The 19,866-nt window shown below is 39.0% G+C and overlaps 1 protein-coding gene across 1 annotated transcript in view; it reads right to left on the minus strand.

The window, feature by feature from the left end:
- Positions 1–9,061: 9,061 nt before the first annotated feature.
- LOC115609647 overlaps positions 9,062–19,866 on the minus strand; it is a 29,756-nt gene continuing 18,951 nt past the window's right edge. Inside the window, exon 8 of the mRNA XM_030490136.1 lies at positions 9,062–9,235. Within this exon, the coding sequence (XP_030345996.1) occupies positions 9,083–9,235 (153 nt within the window). The 3' untranslated portion in view covers positions 9,062–9,082. The remainder of the gene's footprint in view (positions 9,236–19,866) is intronic.

Raw genomic sequence — 19,866 nt, forward strand, 5'->3', positions numbered from 1 at the left:
CAAAACTGTTTATGTATTTGCTATATTGAAGTTAAACATATGTGCAGACATCAATAGTAACATGTACAAATACTATCTGTAGCACAGATTGACACTGCTCCAATGTAGTGTTGGAATATTGACCTGACCTGCATGTAACAAAGAGGAAAGGGCAGAATGAATAAAAGCCCAGGAAGTACAAACCAGAGAAAAGTGGCGACAAAGTGAAATCCATGTAACAACCCGAAATAAAGGCATTAAGACTAAACAGACAAAAAGAGAAAGAGGTGGGGCAGAGACAAGGCTAGATCTTGTCTGGAAGGGGACAGGGAAAGGGGCAGGAGGACTGGCGTGGCGCCAGGGCGTTCCTCCACTGCCAGCAGAGCGCAATGAAACCCACCGAGAGCACCCTCTTGCTGAGCACTCGCAGGCATGTGACCTGCCGCTGCTGACAGGGACTCTCTCACCTTAACACGTTACCAGGATTCAGTTTAGAAAAAACCAAACAGTGGGCGACCTGGCAGAAGCGTTAGTGTGGCTCCCATCAGTGGGGTCCCTGTTTGCTCCAGTTTGCTCCTTAAAATTAGTAAATGATGCACACAGAGAAAGTCATCAGAAGATCATTATGGTTCCAAATGAAGAGCTCTGCACTATGGAAAAGCCTGACTTAAGATTGCCTGCTCAATATTTTGTGCATTAGGATATAGTCCACAATTAGATAATAATAGTGTTTGTTGACATTGCTATGTATTTTCTCCACACATCTGCTAGAACAAAATTTCAAACATTTCCTTTGAAAGCTTTCCTGAAGCTTTTGTGGATTTACAATTGCTTTTGATTTTGAAGAGTTTTCCTTATCTGTTGTATATCAACCACAAATTCAAAATGAGGTCACTGTCTAACGTGTTAATTCATTAATGAGAAAATGAACAAGTAAAACTTTAGATAATAGTCATAACATCATGCTAAAGTTTTAGCAATGCTGTTTTGGATATTACTCTTTACATAAATACTTCTTTTCATAAAAAAAAAGGTACTTTAAGGCCAGGTCATTACTTTCAGTTTCGCCACTTCCTCTGTTTCCTACCCAACACGCCTTGCCTGGGTGAAGCTGTATTTAAAACTGCTAACTAACACGCAAGCTTGCCAAGTCTCTCTTAACTGAGGCTAGTAGAGGCAAACGTCATGATTAAATGAGAATAAATGCTGGCCCACCATGAAATCAAACTAACACAATAGCACCACTATTTCAGGTAAGTGCTAAAAAACTCAGTGCTAATTTGTTTCTTAACAGAAGTGACGGCCACCTTCCTTCACAGCTTTGCAAAGCCAGGATTAAACTGCCCTTTTTGTGATACCAAGAATATAACCTTGTTAATGTAAGGCAAATTATAAATTGCATTTCAAGCCCAAGCTAATTAGGAGTAAACTCTGGTTTGACTGTGTTTGCTTTCTTTTAATAATTTGTTTTGATCAGTAAGCTCCAGGCACACTCCAGAAACAAGCAAACAATTTCTTCTGCATTTTACTGATCTAAAGTTACAGATAATAACATGCAAAGACATGAACTAGTCCCTCAAGAAAATTCTAAGAAAACCACAGACTATCAGCTATTACCGACATTGAACTAGATTTCAGTTTTTGCGCTTCACATGCACACAAAATGCATTCCCAAATTTCTGTAATTTCCACAGAAATGTACCGTCACAATTAATTTAACATACATGAATGAAGTTTTAATCTCCAAGGTCAGTGGTTAAAGGAAGACTGGAAATACTCCTATAAAGTACAACAGAAGATTTGCCTCTCCTTCTTATCATTAAATTAAAAAAAATAAATAGCAACATTTCTCGACATATCTTACCGTCTGCTTTTCCTCTAAAGCATCTCTTCCTGAGACTTTTACCTGTTTTCCTAACTCCATCTCCCAGGGTGGGGGAAAAACACCCTAATATACTGAGCAGAAGTGATTTAACCTGAGTACATGTTAGATATCCGTACTTTTGGAGTCAGGAGAGAGAAGTATCAGACAGCACTGTGGTGATTTCTGGTCAGCGCATGTTTCCATTTATAGCTGTTGAAAATCCACAAATAGAAGCGTGGGGAGAGGGCAGGCAGCTGCCTCTGATAACAATAATGTTGGTTTGGCATCACAGAAAATTGTTCAGGAGAGATTCTGGTTACTGGCCCCATTTATTCCCCTCTCATCCCTTCTACCCCAAAAGCTCGTACTGAAAAACTCCATGAAAATAGATAGCTATTGTCTCAGTAGCACTAACATGTACTCACAGAGATTATTAAGCAAGTAAAACATCAAATTTGATTAGCTGGCACCATATGTTATACGTTATGTTATGTTATGTTATGTTGTTATGTATGTTGAGGCAGAAAGCATATAGAAAAACATTTTTAAATGGTGCTTTAGCATGACTATTGATCTTTCTCTGTTAGGTGTTTGGGACTGAACTATGCTCATACACACTCATGCAGAGTGTACTCTTCTAATATTAGAACATGAAATCTTGGATTTTTGAAATGCAGAAAGAATTGCAAAACTTTCAGTAGGCACTGTGAGCACCCCTAAATACAAGAAATTAACAGTAAGCATCTAAAATGAAGCAAATACCCATACAAATGGTGATTATGGAGTCTGTTAGTTAACTGCAGAAGAATAACCTGGCTCTGGTTCACAATGATAAAGTCAGAAGGCCAATATTAGAAACTGCAGTGCTGGGGGAACCTCTCGGCAGCTCTGTTCTGGATGCCAAGGTTTATAACACACCCTCCGGTTGCCACATCAACGGGGCTCATGTTGTCTCAGGGGTGATTCAAGACTGGCTCTGCACATACAAGCAAGGGAAGGGGAACCACAGTGACACAGAATCACATAGAAAATGTTTGCCACTGTTAAACAAGAATGTTTAACATTCTCCCTGGTCAATCTGTGGTTCATTAAGAAATACAACCGCTTGTAAAGCTGGCACTTTAAGCATCTCACTAAATCCTTAGTAAAGAAAACACACATCCTTTCCCTCTCTTCCTCTCAACACATTGGTAAAAGGAGACTCTTCTAAAATACATAGACAGATAGACAGATAGACAGACAGACAGACAGACAGACAACTATAAAAACCTTTTTCACCTTTGTGGAAATTACAGCTAAAACAAGGCACATTCCTTTATACTCTGCTTGTTTCTTGATAGATTCTGTACTCACATAACCTTTAGAGCCCTGAATAGGAAGAAAAGGCAATCAAAGAAGTCATCACACAACAGTGTATACAGTTTATATATGAAAAGTTGAACAAAACAAAACAACATTAGAGTGTTTCTGTTCTGAAACATTCTTCAGAACAAAGAAAATTTATTCCAGTGACAATAATTTTTCTTTAGTCTCTCTTTTACCTTCATTTTCGGAAGTGTGTGGCAACCAGTAGAAGAGTAAATGTGGCAAGGCAAACACAAAGACCCAGTCAAACCTACAAGGGCTGCCGTAGTAGAGGGAATAAATATGAGCTTGATGTTGCAAGAGTAAAAATATACCCCAATGCTTTTCCCAGAAATGTTGGGATAAAATGGTAAGTGACATAATACCCAGAGGAAAGCTGTAGTTGTTCTCCACTCTTCAGCAGGAAGGCAAACAGTATTAAGAAGTTTGTATCTCTGAAATCTTCTCTATGAGGCTGAAACTTATCCCTGTGGCGAGGGACTTGCATAATGCCTTTGCACCATTTAATGTCCTCAAAGGAGGCCTTCAGTGGGATCTAAACAGCAGATTACATTACACGGCTGCTTACATTACTGATCATGCTTGCAGCGTAGGTGAAAAACCTGAAGCATCTCCACTCCCATTAACCTGTCCATTTGCAATGGTAATATATTACAGACAAGGAACGGAGCATCTCAGGTGAGCATGTTCAGCTGCGTATGCTCAGTGCGCTCCTCAGCCCTATCCCACCGGTGGCTGGGATACCTCAGCTGTCAGCAGGCTCCCAAACGGCAGCTCCCAGGGGAGTCTCTCCCTCCTTGTGTTGAGGAATGGAAACCCGTGCCAGTAAAAGAGCAGACTGTATCTGGAGTTCATGCTGCGTGTCACTTAGCACTCATACTAACTACTCCAAAATGTAATCTTCAGTCATGTTTATACTCTCTACTTCCAGGGTCTTACACTGTTTTCATGTGTCAGCTCACCCATGTGAATGTTAAAGGTGATCACTACAGAAAGACCCAGGGAAGTGACTATGAAGTGACTTCATTCATAATAATTCCACAGAAAATGCTGATGAGAGTATGCAGTTTTATAAGTGGGTTTTTCATTAACATGGTGGCTACTACAGCCTGAATAGGGGATTCCATGGGGAAAAGAAAAAAAAGGTGAAAATTAAAACACTAGGATAGGGAAAGACCTAATTTCTTATGGATGAAAATTTGTATGCATCATGCTGCTGACAGTGCAAGTGCTAGGGAGTTGGAGCAGACCGCCTTGGAGATGGGAACGGGAACAAAAAGCAAAGAATGCAACAGAGTATGACAGCAAACTTCATGACATCATGTTAAAGTCAGGGAGCACAAGAAATACTGAATGCAAGGCTCTTCTATAGCCTGGATTCTAATACATAAGGACCCTGGAGGTAGCATAGAAAGGCTGACATCTTCCTTGTTATCTACCATACCTTGTTTAGCATGACATTTCAACACTAACTGGAGGAAAGACCATGATCCTAACCATGTGAGAATTTGGGTTTATATAATTATGGGAGTACATTTCTTATTTCTACATAGAAATAATGGTTATTCCACTCCAAGGACTTTCTAAGACACCATTAGTATATTTCCTGTTTTACTTTGCAAGGGAAAATGTAGTAAACAGGTGCTAAGTAAAGAGCATGTTCTACACATCGCCTAAATTACTGCGCTGTTTTCAATTACTTCTTTGTATTACAATCACTGGTCTCTTGACACCTGTTTTTATTCTCAAAGCAGGACCTAACAAGAGGCCAAGAGATGAAGTTAATGGGGAGAGGAGGGGTGGGTTGTTTGTTTTTTTTTGTAAGAGGTAAGTGCTGAATATCCAAAATAGTAGTACTATGTAAATAAACCATTTAAGCAGACGTATTTTCTGTGCTCATTCGATCTGTTGTTCTTGGAGAAGGAAGCAAGTCACTATTATGATGTTTGTGGGTCACTCTCAGCTGTGTTTTCACTAATGTGGTTACAGCAATTCTTTTACTTTGCCCATTTTCATTTTCAGCCTGACTTGACTGTAGCCCAGGGCTGCCAGCAAATGACTGTATCACATGTCATACATCTGCACCACTTCTTTCTATTTGCTCAGCATCAAACACACCATAAACATTCAACAGTCAGAAGTATTAATTCCAACCCTGATGTGCTCAATCATATTATACTCAGTTAAAAGCCATCTACTTAATTCACAGTTAAAAGAACTAAGGTTAATACAGAACTCATATCTGCAGTGATTTTTCGAGGTCTGATGTGGAAAGAATTTTTGTCCCACACTGAAAACAAGTATAAAATTTAAAAGAAAAACCAGTAGGCTCCCTCACCACTTGTAACCACCAGTCTGGCAGAAGCTGCAAATGAAGCTTTCCCGGTTATTTCTGGCGCCCACCCTTCTGTCAGGCCCAGCACGTCATGCCAGCAAGAATCTCTTACGTTACTCCAGCACATCCACCCAAGGTCACACGCACATGCCGGGAAACTTCAGGACCTCGGCAGTGTTTCCAGCTGGTTTTTCATGGCATGTTCCTTACAGAAACGAAGAACGTTACAGAGCTGCTGGGACCGTACACAGAGCAGGCTTACCTTCCAGGCGGCCAGGAGCCAAGGGCGGGAAGCTGATGCTTAGGATAGGTGGGTCCGCATTCCTGCTGTGGCACCCGGCAGCTGCTGCTGTCGCTCCCTGGTCCACCCCGTTGGCTCTGCAAACACTCACAGAGCAGGAGTTAGCAGGCGTGGAAAAAGAGGGAAACATCACAGGAACTGCAAGTCTCTGCTTTGCACATGAGGAAGCAGAGCCCTGCGTGTCATGTACAGGGAGCAGGAGGCTCCTTGGCAAATTTTCTCCAAAGGGGAAACTTTGAATATGTTTGATGATAAAACCGAAGAAGGTTATTTCAGTAGTACAATAAATGGATTCTGAGAGCTCTGAGCCTTCTCTGAAATGGCAGTCAGTGGAAGCTGAAAGTGCTTAAGTGCTTTTTTTCTCTTCATGTTTTTTTTCTCCTCATGGGGCTTTTAAGTCAACTGCATTAAAGTGGACTGTCCTGCCGGTAAGGTCCTACATCTGCTGCTCTCCAGGAGTACAGACAGCAGTGGAACAACTGACCTCTTTTCTGTTGCATATCCATTGTTTCAGCTATATACACATGATGTTCCTGAATATTACTGCTATATTCCAGGCTGTAAAATATATTTCGATAGGTGCATCACAAAAAAAAATCTTCCCTCCCATATTCAGTGATACTGTTTGCCTTGCCTTCTTCCACAATGATGGACGTGGCAATGATGAGACATGGCTAACAAAACACATTAGGAAAGCATTAAATACCTTGTTAGCTATCCTTTAAGTGATGTGGCAGCTGGGAAAAATGAAAAGCCAGTTCCCCATGGAAAATGAGCAACTGCTCCACATTCAAGCAGTGGGCTCTTTCTAGGCACCTCCCAGGTCAGCAGCAAGCAAGAGCACAGGATATGAGCTGTCATTAATAGGCCAACTCCCATCATACCTTTTCCACCTTGTCTCGCCCACTCCTATCAAACACCAAACCTCAAAAGATACATTAATCAGTGCTGATAAGGACACTGGCATCTGACCTTCACCTCTACCCCTCTTTTGCAGAAGTGAAATATAATCACTTGCCCCAGCATTTTTTTGCTTAAGCAAAGCCTGAATAAATGTGCAGCAGAGGCTTTGACTTCTATATTTTGTGTTTGGCCATTTACAAAACGTGCATGGCCATTTATAAAAACATTTGAGTTCATTTGTCAGCTCATGTTCAGATTTTTCCCACAGAAAGTGCTACCACCGTAAGTTTATACCCACAACAAAATTCTCAACACCGCAATATGAAATTTGCTTTGAAAACAAATTCATTTGAAAAGGATAAAGAGTTTAAAAGTTATCTGAATGCTGACAGCATTTGGTTAAAAGCACGTAATTCTGATAGAAAATATTTTAATTCCAAGACCTAATGAAGAATCTAAAATAAATACCTGTACATGAGGAGGAAAAGGAATGAAATTAAGAGCTCTCAATGGAACTCATACTCTATTTCACCAGCTTTCAACTACAATTTTTTCTGCAGCCCACGGCTGGTTTATAACAGCAGAATTAGTTTACTTTTTCTGCAGCGTAGGAAGACATAATAAAGCATTAATAAACTGTATGTTATTAGCTGGATTGCCAAAGAGTTTACAGGTTCTGAGCTTGATATTTTTGCAATATGCATTGATCAAACATTAAGTCATTGTGGAAGAACCCTATTTGTTTTGGAGGAAGAAAATGGATGGGAAGCAAATATTTTTGAATATAGTTTCATTTATCAACATCATTTAAGCTAATTCAAATTGTAATGCACATAATACAGTCTTTATTATTAAAGCCATAGCAGATTCTAAAGTAATGTTCATTTTGTAAATGAATGAAAATTTAGTGTAATATTCCTATTGCTATCTTCAATTAAGATGCTGACGTACAAGATAATGAAAAAGCCACAGCGGATGCAGTTGAGAGTCAAGAGAAATCTTCATATCATAGCGTTATTGCAAACCTATCTTTTCAAGATAAAATATCCCTTTTATTGGTAGGAGATACTGTTCTAACTCTGTGACAGCCATACTCTCCTGGGAACTCCTTGCTCCAGAAAAGCCAGCTACCAGCATTCATTCAAGTCATATACGAACGATCACCTGAGAAATCCCTCAGAATGTGATTAAAAGATGAGGATTTACCATGTCACTGAGTTGTACTATATTATATTTACAGGAAAAGAAATTGATACACATCATAAAACCCATAAATGCATGCTTTATGCACATGAAAAACGTCATGACATCCCAGTCTAGCAGAGCCAGACCCCGCCTCTGATTTAAGGCAGCACTATGGAACCTCAAAGATCAACCCCAAAAGGTTCTTCTTAAGCACCTCAAAACCTGAAGAGCAGTGAAGAGAATTGAAGGATTGAACACTGTTATACAAGAACATTTGCTCTTAAAAGCTTATCTCATGTATACACACACATATATATACATGAAATACTGGCATATCACAATAAGGAAAAATTGAGGTGTTCTGCTTATATGCAAGTCAGGAGAAGAAATAAAAGAGTCTCAGTTCCTCAAGTATAAGAAATTGATTTTCAGTTCAGTTTCAGGTGCATAGTTGTGTAAGACACCTCCTGCATTTTGACCTCATAAAACATAATTTACAGGTCCTGTCTAAATCTGATACACATTTGCATTACCAATTCCTAGAGAAACTATTCTTTATTACACTAGAATAAGATACAGAATCCAGTGGAAATAACATTTGTAAATAACATGTCTCTGCAGGGAAGAAAAAAAAACCCAAACCAACAGCACTATGTAAAAGACGGAAAAGGATTTTTTGTTCACATAGAAAACAACATTAAAAGGAACAATTCAAAGGAAACTGGGGTAGCAAAAAGGGTGAGCAATATAGACAAAACATGGACTCAAGTTTTAAAAAATACCCCCCAAACTATACAATTGTTTTCAGTGTGTTTCCATATGGGTAAAGTACCTTCTGAATAAAAATCACATGCTCTTTTCACCATTGTATTTAGGTTCTGTTGGACACCCTTACAAGTGGCTATTGAAACATGTAGTCACATTCACATAACCTCACTCAGCACATTTTGTTTCAAGTGCACAGATTCTGGCCAAAGGAAAGTTCAAGGCAAAGAAATACAAACATGGGTTCTGCTCCCCCAGCTCAAACCCATCTTCTGTGTAATGGTTTTCCCTACAAATAAGGCATAGCGGTTCAAGTACTACATTAAACATAATCAAACAGTGGGAAAGAAAACCACCCGTGAACTCCTTCCAGAGAAGTACTTTATTAGGGAGGATAAAAAGCACTGTTCAGACAGTCCAAATAGGCATGGCCTTCTGTGCTGTGTGGCTCCTCAGGCTCTAAGCCATCCGGGTCTGGGGGCAACTGGTCGGTATCTTCATCAGAAGTGGAAGGGTGCGTGAGGATTATCCGAGGTATCTTCAGCAAGATGCAAAAGATTTCAGAGAAAAGAGCCAGGTCAAGAGCAGAGAAGTGTGTAAAGGGTTTAAAGGTGAAGCAGGTGATGAGACAAACATGGGATAATGTAACATGGCAGGGCTTCATAGAATCATAGGATAGTTTAGTTTGGAAAAGACCTTTAAGATCAAGTCCAACTATTCACCTAACAGTGTCAAGTTCACCACTAAACCATGACCCTAAGTGCCACATCTACATGTCTTTTAAATACCGCCAGGGATGGTGACTCAATCACTTCCCTGTGCAGCCTGTTCCGATGCTTGACAACCTTTTCAGTGAAGACATTTTTCCTAATATCTAATCTGAACCTCCCCTGGCACAACTTGAGGCCATTTCCTCTCCTCCTATCACTTGTTATTTGTTACTTGGCTGCATTTCCACCAGCTCCCTCAGTACCCTTGGGTGGATCTCATCCAGCTCCATAGATACGTGTGTGCCTAAGCAGCTTGTAACCATTTCCCTTTGGATTATGGGAGCTTCATTCTGCTCCCCTTCCCTGTCTCCCAGCTCAGGGGGCTGGTACCCAGAGAACAACTAATCTTACTACTAAAGACTGAGGCAAGTGGCATTAAGCACCTCAGCCTTTCCATCATCCTCTCTCACTGTGTTTCCCCCCACATCCAATAAAGGACGGAGATTTTCCCTAGTCCTCTTTTGTTTCCTTTTGTTTCCAGCTTTCTGACAGGGAAACTGTTCCATGCCAAAAATTGCATTGATAATTAAAGCAAAATAGAGAAAAATCACCTTTTCCTCTCACTGGCTAGCTTTTTTTTTTTTAAAAAAAAAAACAACTTCCACAGGAAAAAAGAGGCGGGGGGAGAGATAAAAAGATCCTTATAAAGACAAGTAAGTATGAAAAATATATATCTACTATTATTTAACTTCATTTTTCATTAAATTCATCACCTGAAATTGATAAATTATCAAGGACCATAAAACATATAAATTATCATTTATGTAACTATAAATTATCTAAAATATAGTTATAATTATAAGCATATCAATTACTGCTCTTTGGAAAATTGCATATTTTGGCTTTTTTACTGACAAAATATGTTTAAGGGAAACAGTAAGACAAAATGTCAATCTGTAATTCATTAATAAATATGCATATATGGATTTGATTCATATCAATTTTTGTGCCAGAACTTTGTGTTCTGTGAGAACTATATTGTAATGTTTTATAATTCATTCAAGTGCTGTAATGAGAAAAGAGAAGAACATCAGATTCTTTATGTATAGCCAAATTATGTATCAGTAATGGTTCGTACCAATGAATGGGTTATTACAAATTTAACTCTGATGCATAAATCAGATTTTTTATTAATTTTTAAAAAAATTTAACATGCAATGAAAACAGATATAACAGTAAGTCAATATATCTAATGAGCAGGTAATATAATAACATGTAATACATAAAATGCCCATCTTAGCCATGGTCTGAAAATTTTCGAGAAAGTCAGTATTTTTTATTTGTCAGCTACTTAGTTGCATTTCTTCACACTTTACAGGAATGATTAATGTTGACACCACACAATTCAATCATTTCTATATTATTGCCTTGCTGTACATTATTAGATTTAGGAAATGACACAAGCACATAGATGCTTCATGGCTGTTCAGCTAGTCAGTCTGTAGGTTTCTGCATTGAAGTAAAATGAATTATTCCCCAGGCTCCATCAAGTGCATTAGCTCCAACTCCACTGACTGTCAGGGGGGCATGCACACTACACGTAGATTACATTAGCAAGTATAAAGAGTCACCAGTATGTCTTTTTCCTTTTGAAGAACAGCCCTTAGCCATTCTGAATGTTAGCTATTGAAATTCTCTTTATCAGCATGGTTTCTACTCCTCAGTGATCCCACTTGCAAGGAATCAAATCCAGTTCTCTAAAAAAGCTTTTGTTAAAATAGTTGATGACTTCTGGAGCCTGATTCTTGGACACTATTTTTCAAATATTATGATGGGACTAAGTCTTACAGTCACAAAGTGAGTTTAATTGATGGAATGGCAAATAGAAAAAAAAATATCTAGCTGTTGCTGAGGCATAACCCTAAAAAATTAAACTAATAACATGAAGTTCTTGTGTGTTATTCCCCTCCACCACTGCCCTCAAATCTATACACTCAGAGTTCTGATTTGGCACAAAGGTTGGGATTTTTAGGCACTCTGAAATACCCTTCTTTTAGAGACCATAATTCATTCTATTTATTACCAAAGAAAATTAAACCTTTAAAAAAATTATCTAAAAATTATTTAAAATTAATTACCTAAAAATTATATTTAAAAAAATAATTAATTATCTGAAAGAAACATAAAAATGACATTGTAACAATATTGCTAGAGGAATGAATTCCACAGGATGCTCAGTTGTAGCATGATTACTTCAAATTTCTCCCTATGTTCAATACACTGCAAGCTGTAATTAAGCTTTCCCAGTTTTCACAAAAACTTATTTCATTTTCTTGATGACACACTCTCTTCTACACCCATGGTCTGAAAGCCTGAACACCTCTAAGTGCTTGACCTGCCAGTAGCACGACTCTGCTACGACAGGCCCTGGTTAGGCTCCCTGTTAGGCAACTTCCTGCCCACTGGTTCATGCCTGTCCAACATTTCTGTGGTAATTGTATCGACCTCTTCCATGAAATAAATAGTGTTGGGGGAAGTATTCCATCTATCTATCTTTCATGCTGCTGCAGATAAAGAGGAACTGGCACCAAATGACCAAGCAACTTTCTACAGTGGAGGTTGAACAGTGTCTCAGCCAAGAAGTGCTGCAAAGGCTAGAAATCTGTGCTCCCAAGAGGAAAGCGGGCTCAGCTTTGGTCTACAGCAGTCCCTCTGTACCATCCCCAGGCAGATGAAAGCTCCCACCCACTCATGCTGATTTAGAGACATAACGCTGAGTTTCTCTAACAAATCAAATATTCTGGTCCAAGTGCAGCTGTATCCTCTCTCCCTCTGCTTTCTGTGCATCTCCCTGCCCATTCTCCCACTGAAACCCCATATGAGCCTATTGGTGTCCCCAAACCCACTGTGGCCGATTGTACTGCTCTGTGCCTGCCTTCCTGACAGGATGTGGAAGAGCCCTGGTTTCCTCACAGTTGAATCATAGGTAACAATGACAAAACAAAACAACTCTTGATTGCAGATTGTGCCACCTATGCAATTGCAACAGTGAAAAGAGGATCAGGTGTCTACTTTCTCCTAGCATCAAAAGTTATCAATCTCCTGTAAAAAAAAAAAAAAAACTCCAAAAAAAAAAAACAAAACCAAACAAACAAAAAAAACCTCCAAACCAAAACAACAACAACACAACACAAAATAGATGTAAGAAACACACTTCCCAGTTCTAACCACAGTGGACTTTCCATCTTCACCTAACTATTCCCTAGGAAACTAGCACTCTCCATCACTGCCTTCACATTCACCCTACCTCCAGGAAAACCACAATCACCCCAGGAAAATAAAGCAATCACTAAGCTTTATCAGCTTCCTTTCCTTTTCCAGCTTTGTTTTTTAGAAAAAAAAAAAAAAAACGAAGAAAACAAACAAACCAAATACGAAACCAAAACAAAGTAACAAAACTCAATATGATCTTTTTTCCATCCTTTTCTCAAATCCACTGATTCTCTTCCCAAAAGAAAAATCCTAGAAATGTTTTCAGATTTCCAGGCTTATCTTCATTAACCAGAGTTTTACCCTGTTAAACAGGCAAGTTTTGCTTTTGGAGCTTTTCTTTAACATTCATATTTGAATGCACATTTCCTGGTGCCTCATGACTGAAGAAAGACAGGAGAACAGACTTCATGTGCAAAAAAATGTCACAGAAAGGAGAAGCAAACTATTTCCACTGCCCATTACAAGAAGGACAAGACAGAGGCATTTAGGATGGAAAGAAGGAAAACTTTTCCAGCACAGGCAACTGAGCTCAAGTTGCTTGCCTAAGGCATGTGGAAGAGTGTAGAATTTCCATTTTCTACCAGTAATTCTTCAGAAGAAGTTGATCCTGGTGTAGGAAAACAGATTATGCAGGATCCTGTGTTGTTCCACTGTTTTACTCCACTAGTTTTTACTGAATAGTGCCTGAACTTGTTTAAAATTTTTCTGTTGAAATTGCTTAGTCCTTCTACTCGCTTCCCATCACCATGCACTCATTATTAAAATCATACCTGAAGCACCAGTCAAACCCAAACCATCAAAATATATAGATTACTTTTTCAGAAAAATGTATGATTAATCATTTGAAACAGGTTACTATTTTCTTTTTCCCCCTGAAATTGATTTGCAGTGCCTAAAAAGCAAATTCCACAAAGGACGTTCTATACCAAAACCAGTGTGCTCACTACGGGAATTTTATTCACTGCCTTGTTTGCATCTTTCCTACACTTTTCAACATAAACACTAAGACTTTCAACACTGAAAAGATTCACTAAAAAATTTCCTTCTTGTTTAAATCAGGTATTGACAAAAATCATATTATTTCAGACACTCATTTAACGGAATTACCACCTTCCATCGAATGTTGGGGTCCTTTAGCTGAGCACAGACATGGGCTGCCTATGCACTCCTAGTCCACTGCAAGAAGCCCTAAAATAAATCCGCCTAAATAACCTGGGGCAATTCAGCTGCGGTATTGGCTGCAAAGATTCTTTCATATTGAAAAAGGATAGGAACAAACCTGCAACTATCTATCATCCTTCAGTTGAAAGCATCTTCTTAACGCATGATAAATTATATGTTCTGATAACAGGCTAACATCCAACAATTTTTAACTTCCCGTTGTACACATATGCTTTCTTTTTCCACTTGTAATAAAAGTATTTGTCCAAAAGGTTGCAGAACAGTCCACAAAGAACAGTTCATTATGTCTTTTTATAACCTTTTCAAAACAAATCCAAACAGAACAAAACCCATCATCTTTTTTCTCTTTTATAAGCCTTCCCCTTTCCCTGACCTCCTCCTTCACAGGGCCGTACTCCAATCTTAGCAGAAGAATAAAGCTCTCAAGGCAAGAGTCACAGAAAGCCTGAGCTTCACATGAAAGGCATAACCAGCAGCGACAGGGCAAAGCACAGCTGCAAGCAAGGCCAGCTGCCAGGGAGAGAGGCTATGAATCAGAAGGTGGTCAGACACATGAAAAGCCCAAGTTTGAAAGAATAGGGGCAGGGGGAAAGGATTTGGATTGGCCTTTTGGAAGAAAGACAGACAAATTTTTAACCCCAGTTCAAACAGTTCAGTTTCTAAAGAAAATACTCCTCAGCAAGAAAATACCTCTAATAGGGAATCCTGACTATTTCAACTCCATATATCTAAACAGTACATATTTGACTTAACAACTGATCTTCACTGACACCAGTGCGCAGGCTGGTACCCTTCAGCTGGTGTAAACAGGGGAAAATAAAAAAATCACCTACTCAGCTGAGAGCATGTGCAGGGGATTGCGTAAACCTCATGAATAATGCTATGATTTCACACTAAATTTTACCTTTTTTGTCATCACTGCTGATGGCAGTATTATTTCAGACTTGAGCAACAGGAAATTGAGACTTCTCACCAAACAGTTCAAACATGCCTTTGCTAGATGCAAAAGGTTGCATTTGGTAATGACTGTATTTATGGAAGAAACTGTCTAAATCAAATTTCAAGTGAAGGAGGGCATTTAATCATGCCTAAAAAAGTGTTACACAACTGAATTTTTAAATAATATTTTTTAAAAAAAGATGCCAAAATGCATCCAACTAGAACAACAGAGAATAGGCTGATCAACTGCTGCACAGTTCAGACCAAACCGGCATCTGGTGGGGTTTTTAATTAAAACGATTATGATGTGTTGCTCCCAAAGACAGAGACAAAGACTAAAGGCAACCTTCTCTCCAAAAGAAAACATACAGGAAATACAATTTAAAGAGGGAGAAAGAGATCTAATTAACTCCTTGTGAATTTATTACCCACAAGCAACCTCACTGCCAGGCAGAAGCAGGCAAGGCAGCCAGGGTGCTGCAGGGAAGGCAGCTGGGGCAAGGGCTGAGGCAGAACCATGAGAAACACCTAACACACAGTAGCATGTATGAAACCATATGGAAACCCCATCTAGGCATTCAAGATGGCTTCCCTTTTACAGCATTTTATCAGGAATATCTTAAGAAGCATGTGTTTCACGCTGCATGCCAAATGCTCCTGGTCTTGGAAATCCTTGACTGCATCCCTTCCTCCGTTGCATTACAGTGCCAATTCACTGTTTTTGAAGCTCAGGGCCAAACTCCCGGAATTGTGAAGTCAGATGGAGAGAGACATATAAACCTCTCCTGCGCTCTGGAGAAGATAAATCTATGGTCAGGCATAAATGAAGCACCTCATTATGCTGTGCAGCTGAAGTCTTTTGCACAGGAAAGCTGTGGCCCATGCTGCTGGCTCATGACAGCACTGATTGTCTGCTCTGGCCTGGCAGAGGGCAGCACATAATTCAGTTCATCCTTACACTTGGAGCAGCCACGCTGCTCTCAAGCACTGTCAAAGACTCTTGCCTGAGCTTTGGCAGTGTGTTTTTGAACGTGCTGCCTCAGTTTTGCACACAGCAGCCCAGTGAGGGCCCAGAGCAGCCCATCCGTCTTCCCTGAGCTCATTGCTGTTCCTGGTAATATGATCTGAAATCTACTTTAGCTCAGAATGGTTTCCTGGGGGTTCAATGCACTAGACAAAAGCCACTCCGGGTGCTGTACCCAGAAATTTCTTCTGTGAGAATTTCCTAGAGACTGATATCTTGTAGAGGCCAGGTTTAAAACTGGGTATTTCTCCACTTCTTTTTGGGATAGCGTGTGAGCACCTTTAATGTTTTATCTGTCCCCCAGAGTGTAGTATATATAACCTTTGGGCATGTCACATTTAGAGCAAAGCTCCTTTCTGTTCTTCCTATCCTGTTCAATGCCTCCCAAGGGCAATGCACAACGATGAGGGAGTTCAGTAAAACTCAACATTGCATTTCATAGCAGATAAAAATGAAAGATCAGTGTCCATCATGTCATATCTGTAGAGCCACAAAGCCACAAGGCTTTGCTTCTAAAAATTGAAAAAAGACAATGACTAAAGAAACAAGAAGGAAGTTTTATTATGTTTAAGTTGTATGATTACAACTTTCTGATATGGCTGGAACTAAGTTGCTCAGATGAATAAAGAAAGGGTTTGCTACTTAGATTTCTGAAGATTTTAACTGGTATTAGAGCATCAAGACTTTTCCGTGAAAAGTCTGTATCAAATGGAAACAAAGAGGATAGATCTGCTGTGATTCTCATCCATGTAAGGTTTCTCATGACTTACACCTAAACAATGTGCTAGAAAAGCAGAAAAGCAGCAGCCTACATATTGTGGGAGCATGGTATATGCTTATTCGCTTTCTGCAGGCATGGGAGTATTTCACTTTGATAAACATTACAGGTTTTAGTACACTGAAGTTCTCTGTTTTCTCACCATATTTAGGAGCATTTGGTATCTCTGTACTTTTAACAGAACAACTAAAACATTTGGGTTTTTTAGCTTGAAGAAGTTCTGCAAATTTGTCCAATACTTTGAGTTTCTTTTGCACAATCACTTTTAATTGATAACTCTTACTTTAAACTTCCTTGGAAATACTTATACAAGTGACATTTGTACACCTGGTGAACTATAGGAAAAAATCTAACTGAGAAAATTTCCTGGACAAAGGCACACAGTTAAGGAAAATCATATGGTAAGATTTAAAGTGAAGTACTGGATTAAAATATTGGAGAGATTTTATATTAATTAAAGACTTTAATATCCTTATGATGTTGATAGCCCCAAAAATGGATCCAAGAAGATGACATGATGATGCATGTCATGAAGTGATAGGAGATGCTGAAACCTGTCAACATTCTCCATTCAGTCAGACAATATCTATCGGAAATTTCAGTCAGAGCTTGAATAAAAATATTTTTTCTGGAGAAATATTGTGCAGAGTTTGTTCTATGTTTGAGAGGATGAGTAGGAAATAAGGAGCAGAGGGCAGAAAACAGAAAAATAGAGAACTGAAAATTAACTCAAAGTTGAAGTTCCCCTTGTTAAAGTCAGCAGGGGGCACTATTGGCAGCGTTTGTATCCTGCATTTTTCCTCCCCGCTGTACTTACATGACAGCATTTTCTACACAGTGTGCGTGTAGATCGCCGTATCAGTTCTGTTTTGAATCTGTCATCTTCTGATGCACATATTTACATAGGTGCTCTTATATCAATATTACCATTTTAGAATCCAAAGACTCTGTTTAAGTTCAATTAAAATATTGGGGTTTATATATACTAATTAAAGTAAAATAAAGAATTCCATATTTTCAATGTGATTAGCACAACTGAGAAAAGTCTATAAAATATAGTATGCAAAAAAGTACTGTAATTGTAATTAAAGTTCTGGGGCCTCTACATTTCAATAAAATAGTCATATTAAACCCAAGGGCAATTCCCATTTTTCCTTTGCAAAACAATGGCTTGGCATGAAAGGACTTTTCATTTTCTGTCCAATAAAATACTGATCATTCTCACTGTCATGAAATCTTAAAGCTGGAACAAAGGGTTTCAAATTGAGTTTGACTGGATGTGTTAACAATTCAAATGAGCCTTTTAGAATAAGTTAGAGCAACCAGGCACACAGAGAATAGAGAAGAAACATGAATCTGGCAGCAGCATTGCCCTTTGTAATGTCAGAGTATCAGGATCAGAGATAGGATAGACAATGGAAAGAGATGGATAGAGGGCTATGGCTGGCAAGCAAGAGACAAATATTATCACAGCGTATGCAAAAAGAATGTTTATTAAAATTCAACAAAAAAAATAGATTAAAACAGAGTCTATGCTGGAGGGAAGGAACAGTGATGACATAGGAGAGAGGGAGAAGGAAGATGGGCACTATCTAGCACATAATTCAGCTTTTACAGGAAGAATAATATGAGCCTTTGGCTTCCTTGACACCATGCTTCTCTCCTTCCCTCTCTTGATGCAGATGCACCCATCTTCTCTTGAAACCTAGTCAGAAATATGAAGGAAACAAACCTTCCTAGATTCCTAACAAAGAAAATTCTGTGTTAAGGTCCTACTGCCATCTGCTTATCTGAACATGCAAAGCATGTCCTCCGTAAGAAGCCAGGCTGTAAACATTTTTCAGATAAGACAGTTTCTGAGAAAGAAGAGGAACTTCACCAGAGAAAGCCAAGAGTGAGAGCAGATGAGATACTGACCAGTTCCCGAGCCAGCAGGATACTCCTCAAAAAAATAATCCCTAAAACTGATGAAAACTGCTCTAGGTTAAAGGCAATAACATACACAATTTGCTAGGTTTTGATTTAAAAAAACAAAAAAATGAAACAAAACCAAAAATACAAATGTTTCTCCACAGAAGAACACATATATTTGCTGCTTTTGACACTCGGAACATATTCAGCCAATTGACTCCCTCTGTGCACCATGCTCTAAGGTAAGTAGCTTGGTCTAATCTGCCTCCTCCTCCTCTCACAGCTGAAGAACTTTAAAGGGAGACATTATTTTCCAAGATGCATACAACATAAAAAACAGTCATTTCCTCTTTTCAGCTGAAAACACTAAAATTCAGATATACTACAACAGATCCAGACCCCTAGCAATGTGAGAATCAACAGCTTCAGCAGTGGTTCCTCTAACAGGAAGCTTTGTGCTTCCTGCAATGTGGCTTAAGACTGTAAGAAACAGCTACCAAGTAGAGCTGGACCAAAAAAAAAAAATACAGAAGCATTTTGATCTGGAAAATAAAATTGGTCTAAATGTTTCGCAAGAGGATGCTGGAGACCAGAGCCCCCCAAATAAGTTTCTTTAAGCAACTGAATAGAAAAGAAAACCTTTGTTGGTCCATCTCATAGACAAAAGCTGAAGCTCAACCCTCCTTAAATAGTAATCCACACAGGAAACCAGAGGAAACCAGATTTGTGTGGTGTATTTGCTTATTTTTTTAGCCAACTAACAAATCACATTATTTAAAAAAATGTGAATGGTTAATAAAAACTGAATGTGGTCTTTGATTATAGTCTTTTAGATAATAGATGAACTTTCACTTTGCCGTTAGCTGGGCTGTGAAGGGCCTTCTGGAAAAGAATAAAAAAAGGCTGGAAGAGGAATCAAACAAAGCACTCCTCTGGCATTTGCTGTAAGAGAAACAGTTGTTGCTTCCTAGTACTTCAGGCTTAATGCAAGTAAGTTGCTTTTTGACCTTAATCATTCAGATATCTTGATCTTATTGTATCTCCCTAATAAAGCCATAATTTCAGGTGTGCACATAGATGACCATGACTGGGGTAGGTCTTCAGAGAGTTGAGATTTTTAGAGTTCACAAAAGTGGATCAGATTTCTTAAAGCCATCCTGCAGGCTCAGCTGTGTCCTGTGGCACATGTGAGAGGTTTAATCTCATCTGACAACAGCCACCTAAAATGTGGGTATGCAGTTTTACCCTGTCACGCAAGTTCCCCCATGAGTCAAAAGATAAAAATGGTCACCTCCAGGTAGCAGCTCAACATCTCCCTCCTAAAAGAGGCCTCCTGGAGATGCTGCTGCTTC

Source organism: Strigops habroptila, chromosome 6 (genome assembly GCF_004027225.2).
Source record: "Strigops habroptila isolate Jane chromosome 6, bStrHab1.2.pri, whole genome shotgun sequence".
NCBI classification, from domain to species: domain Eukaryota; kingdom Metazoa; phylum Chordata; class Aves; order Psittaciformes; family Psittacidae; genus Strigops; species Strigops habroptila.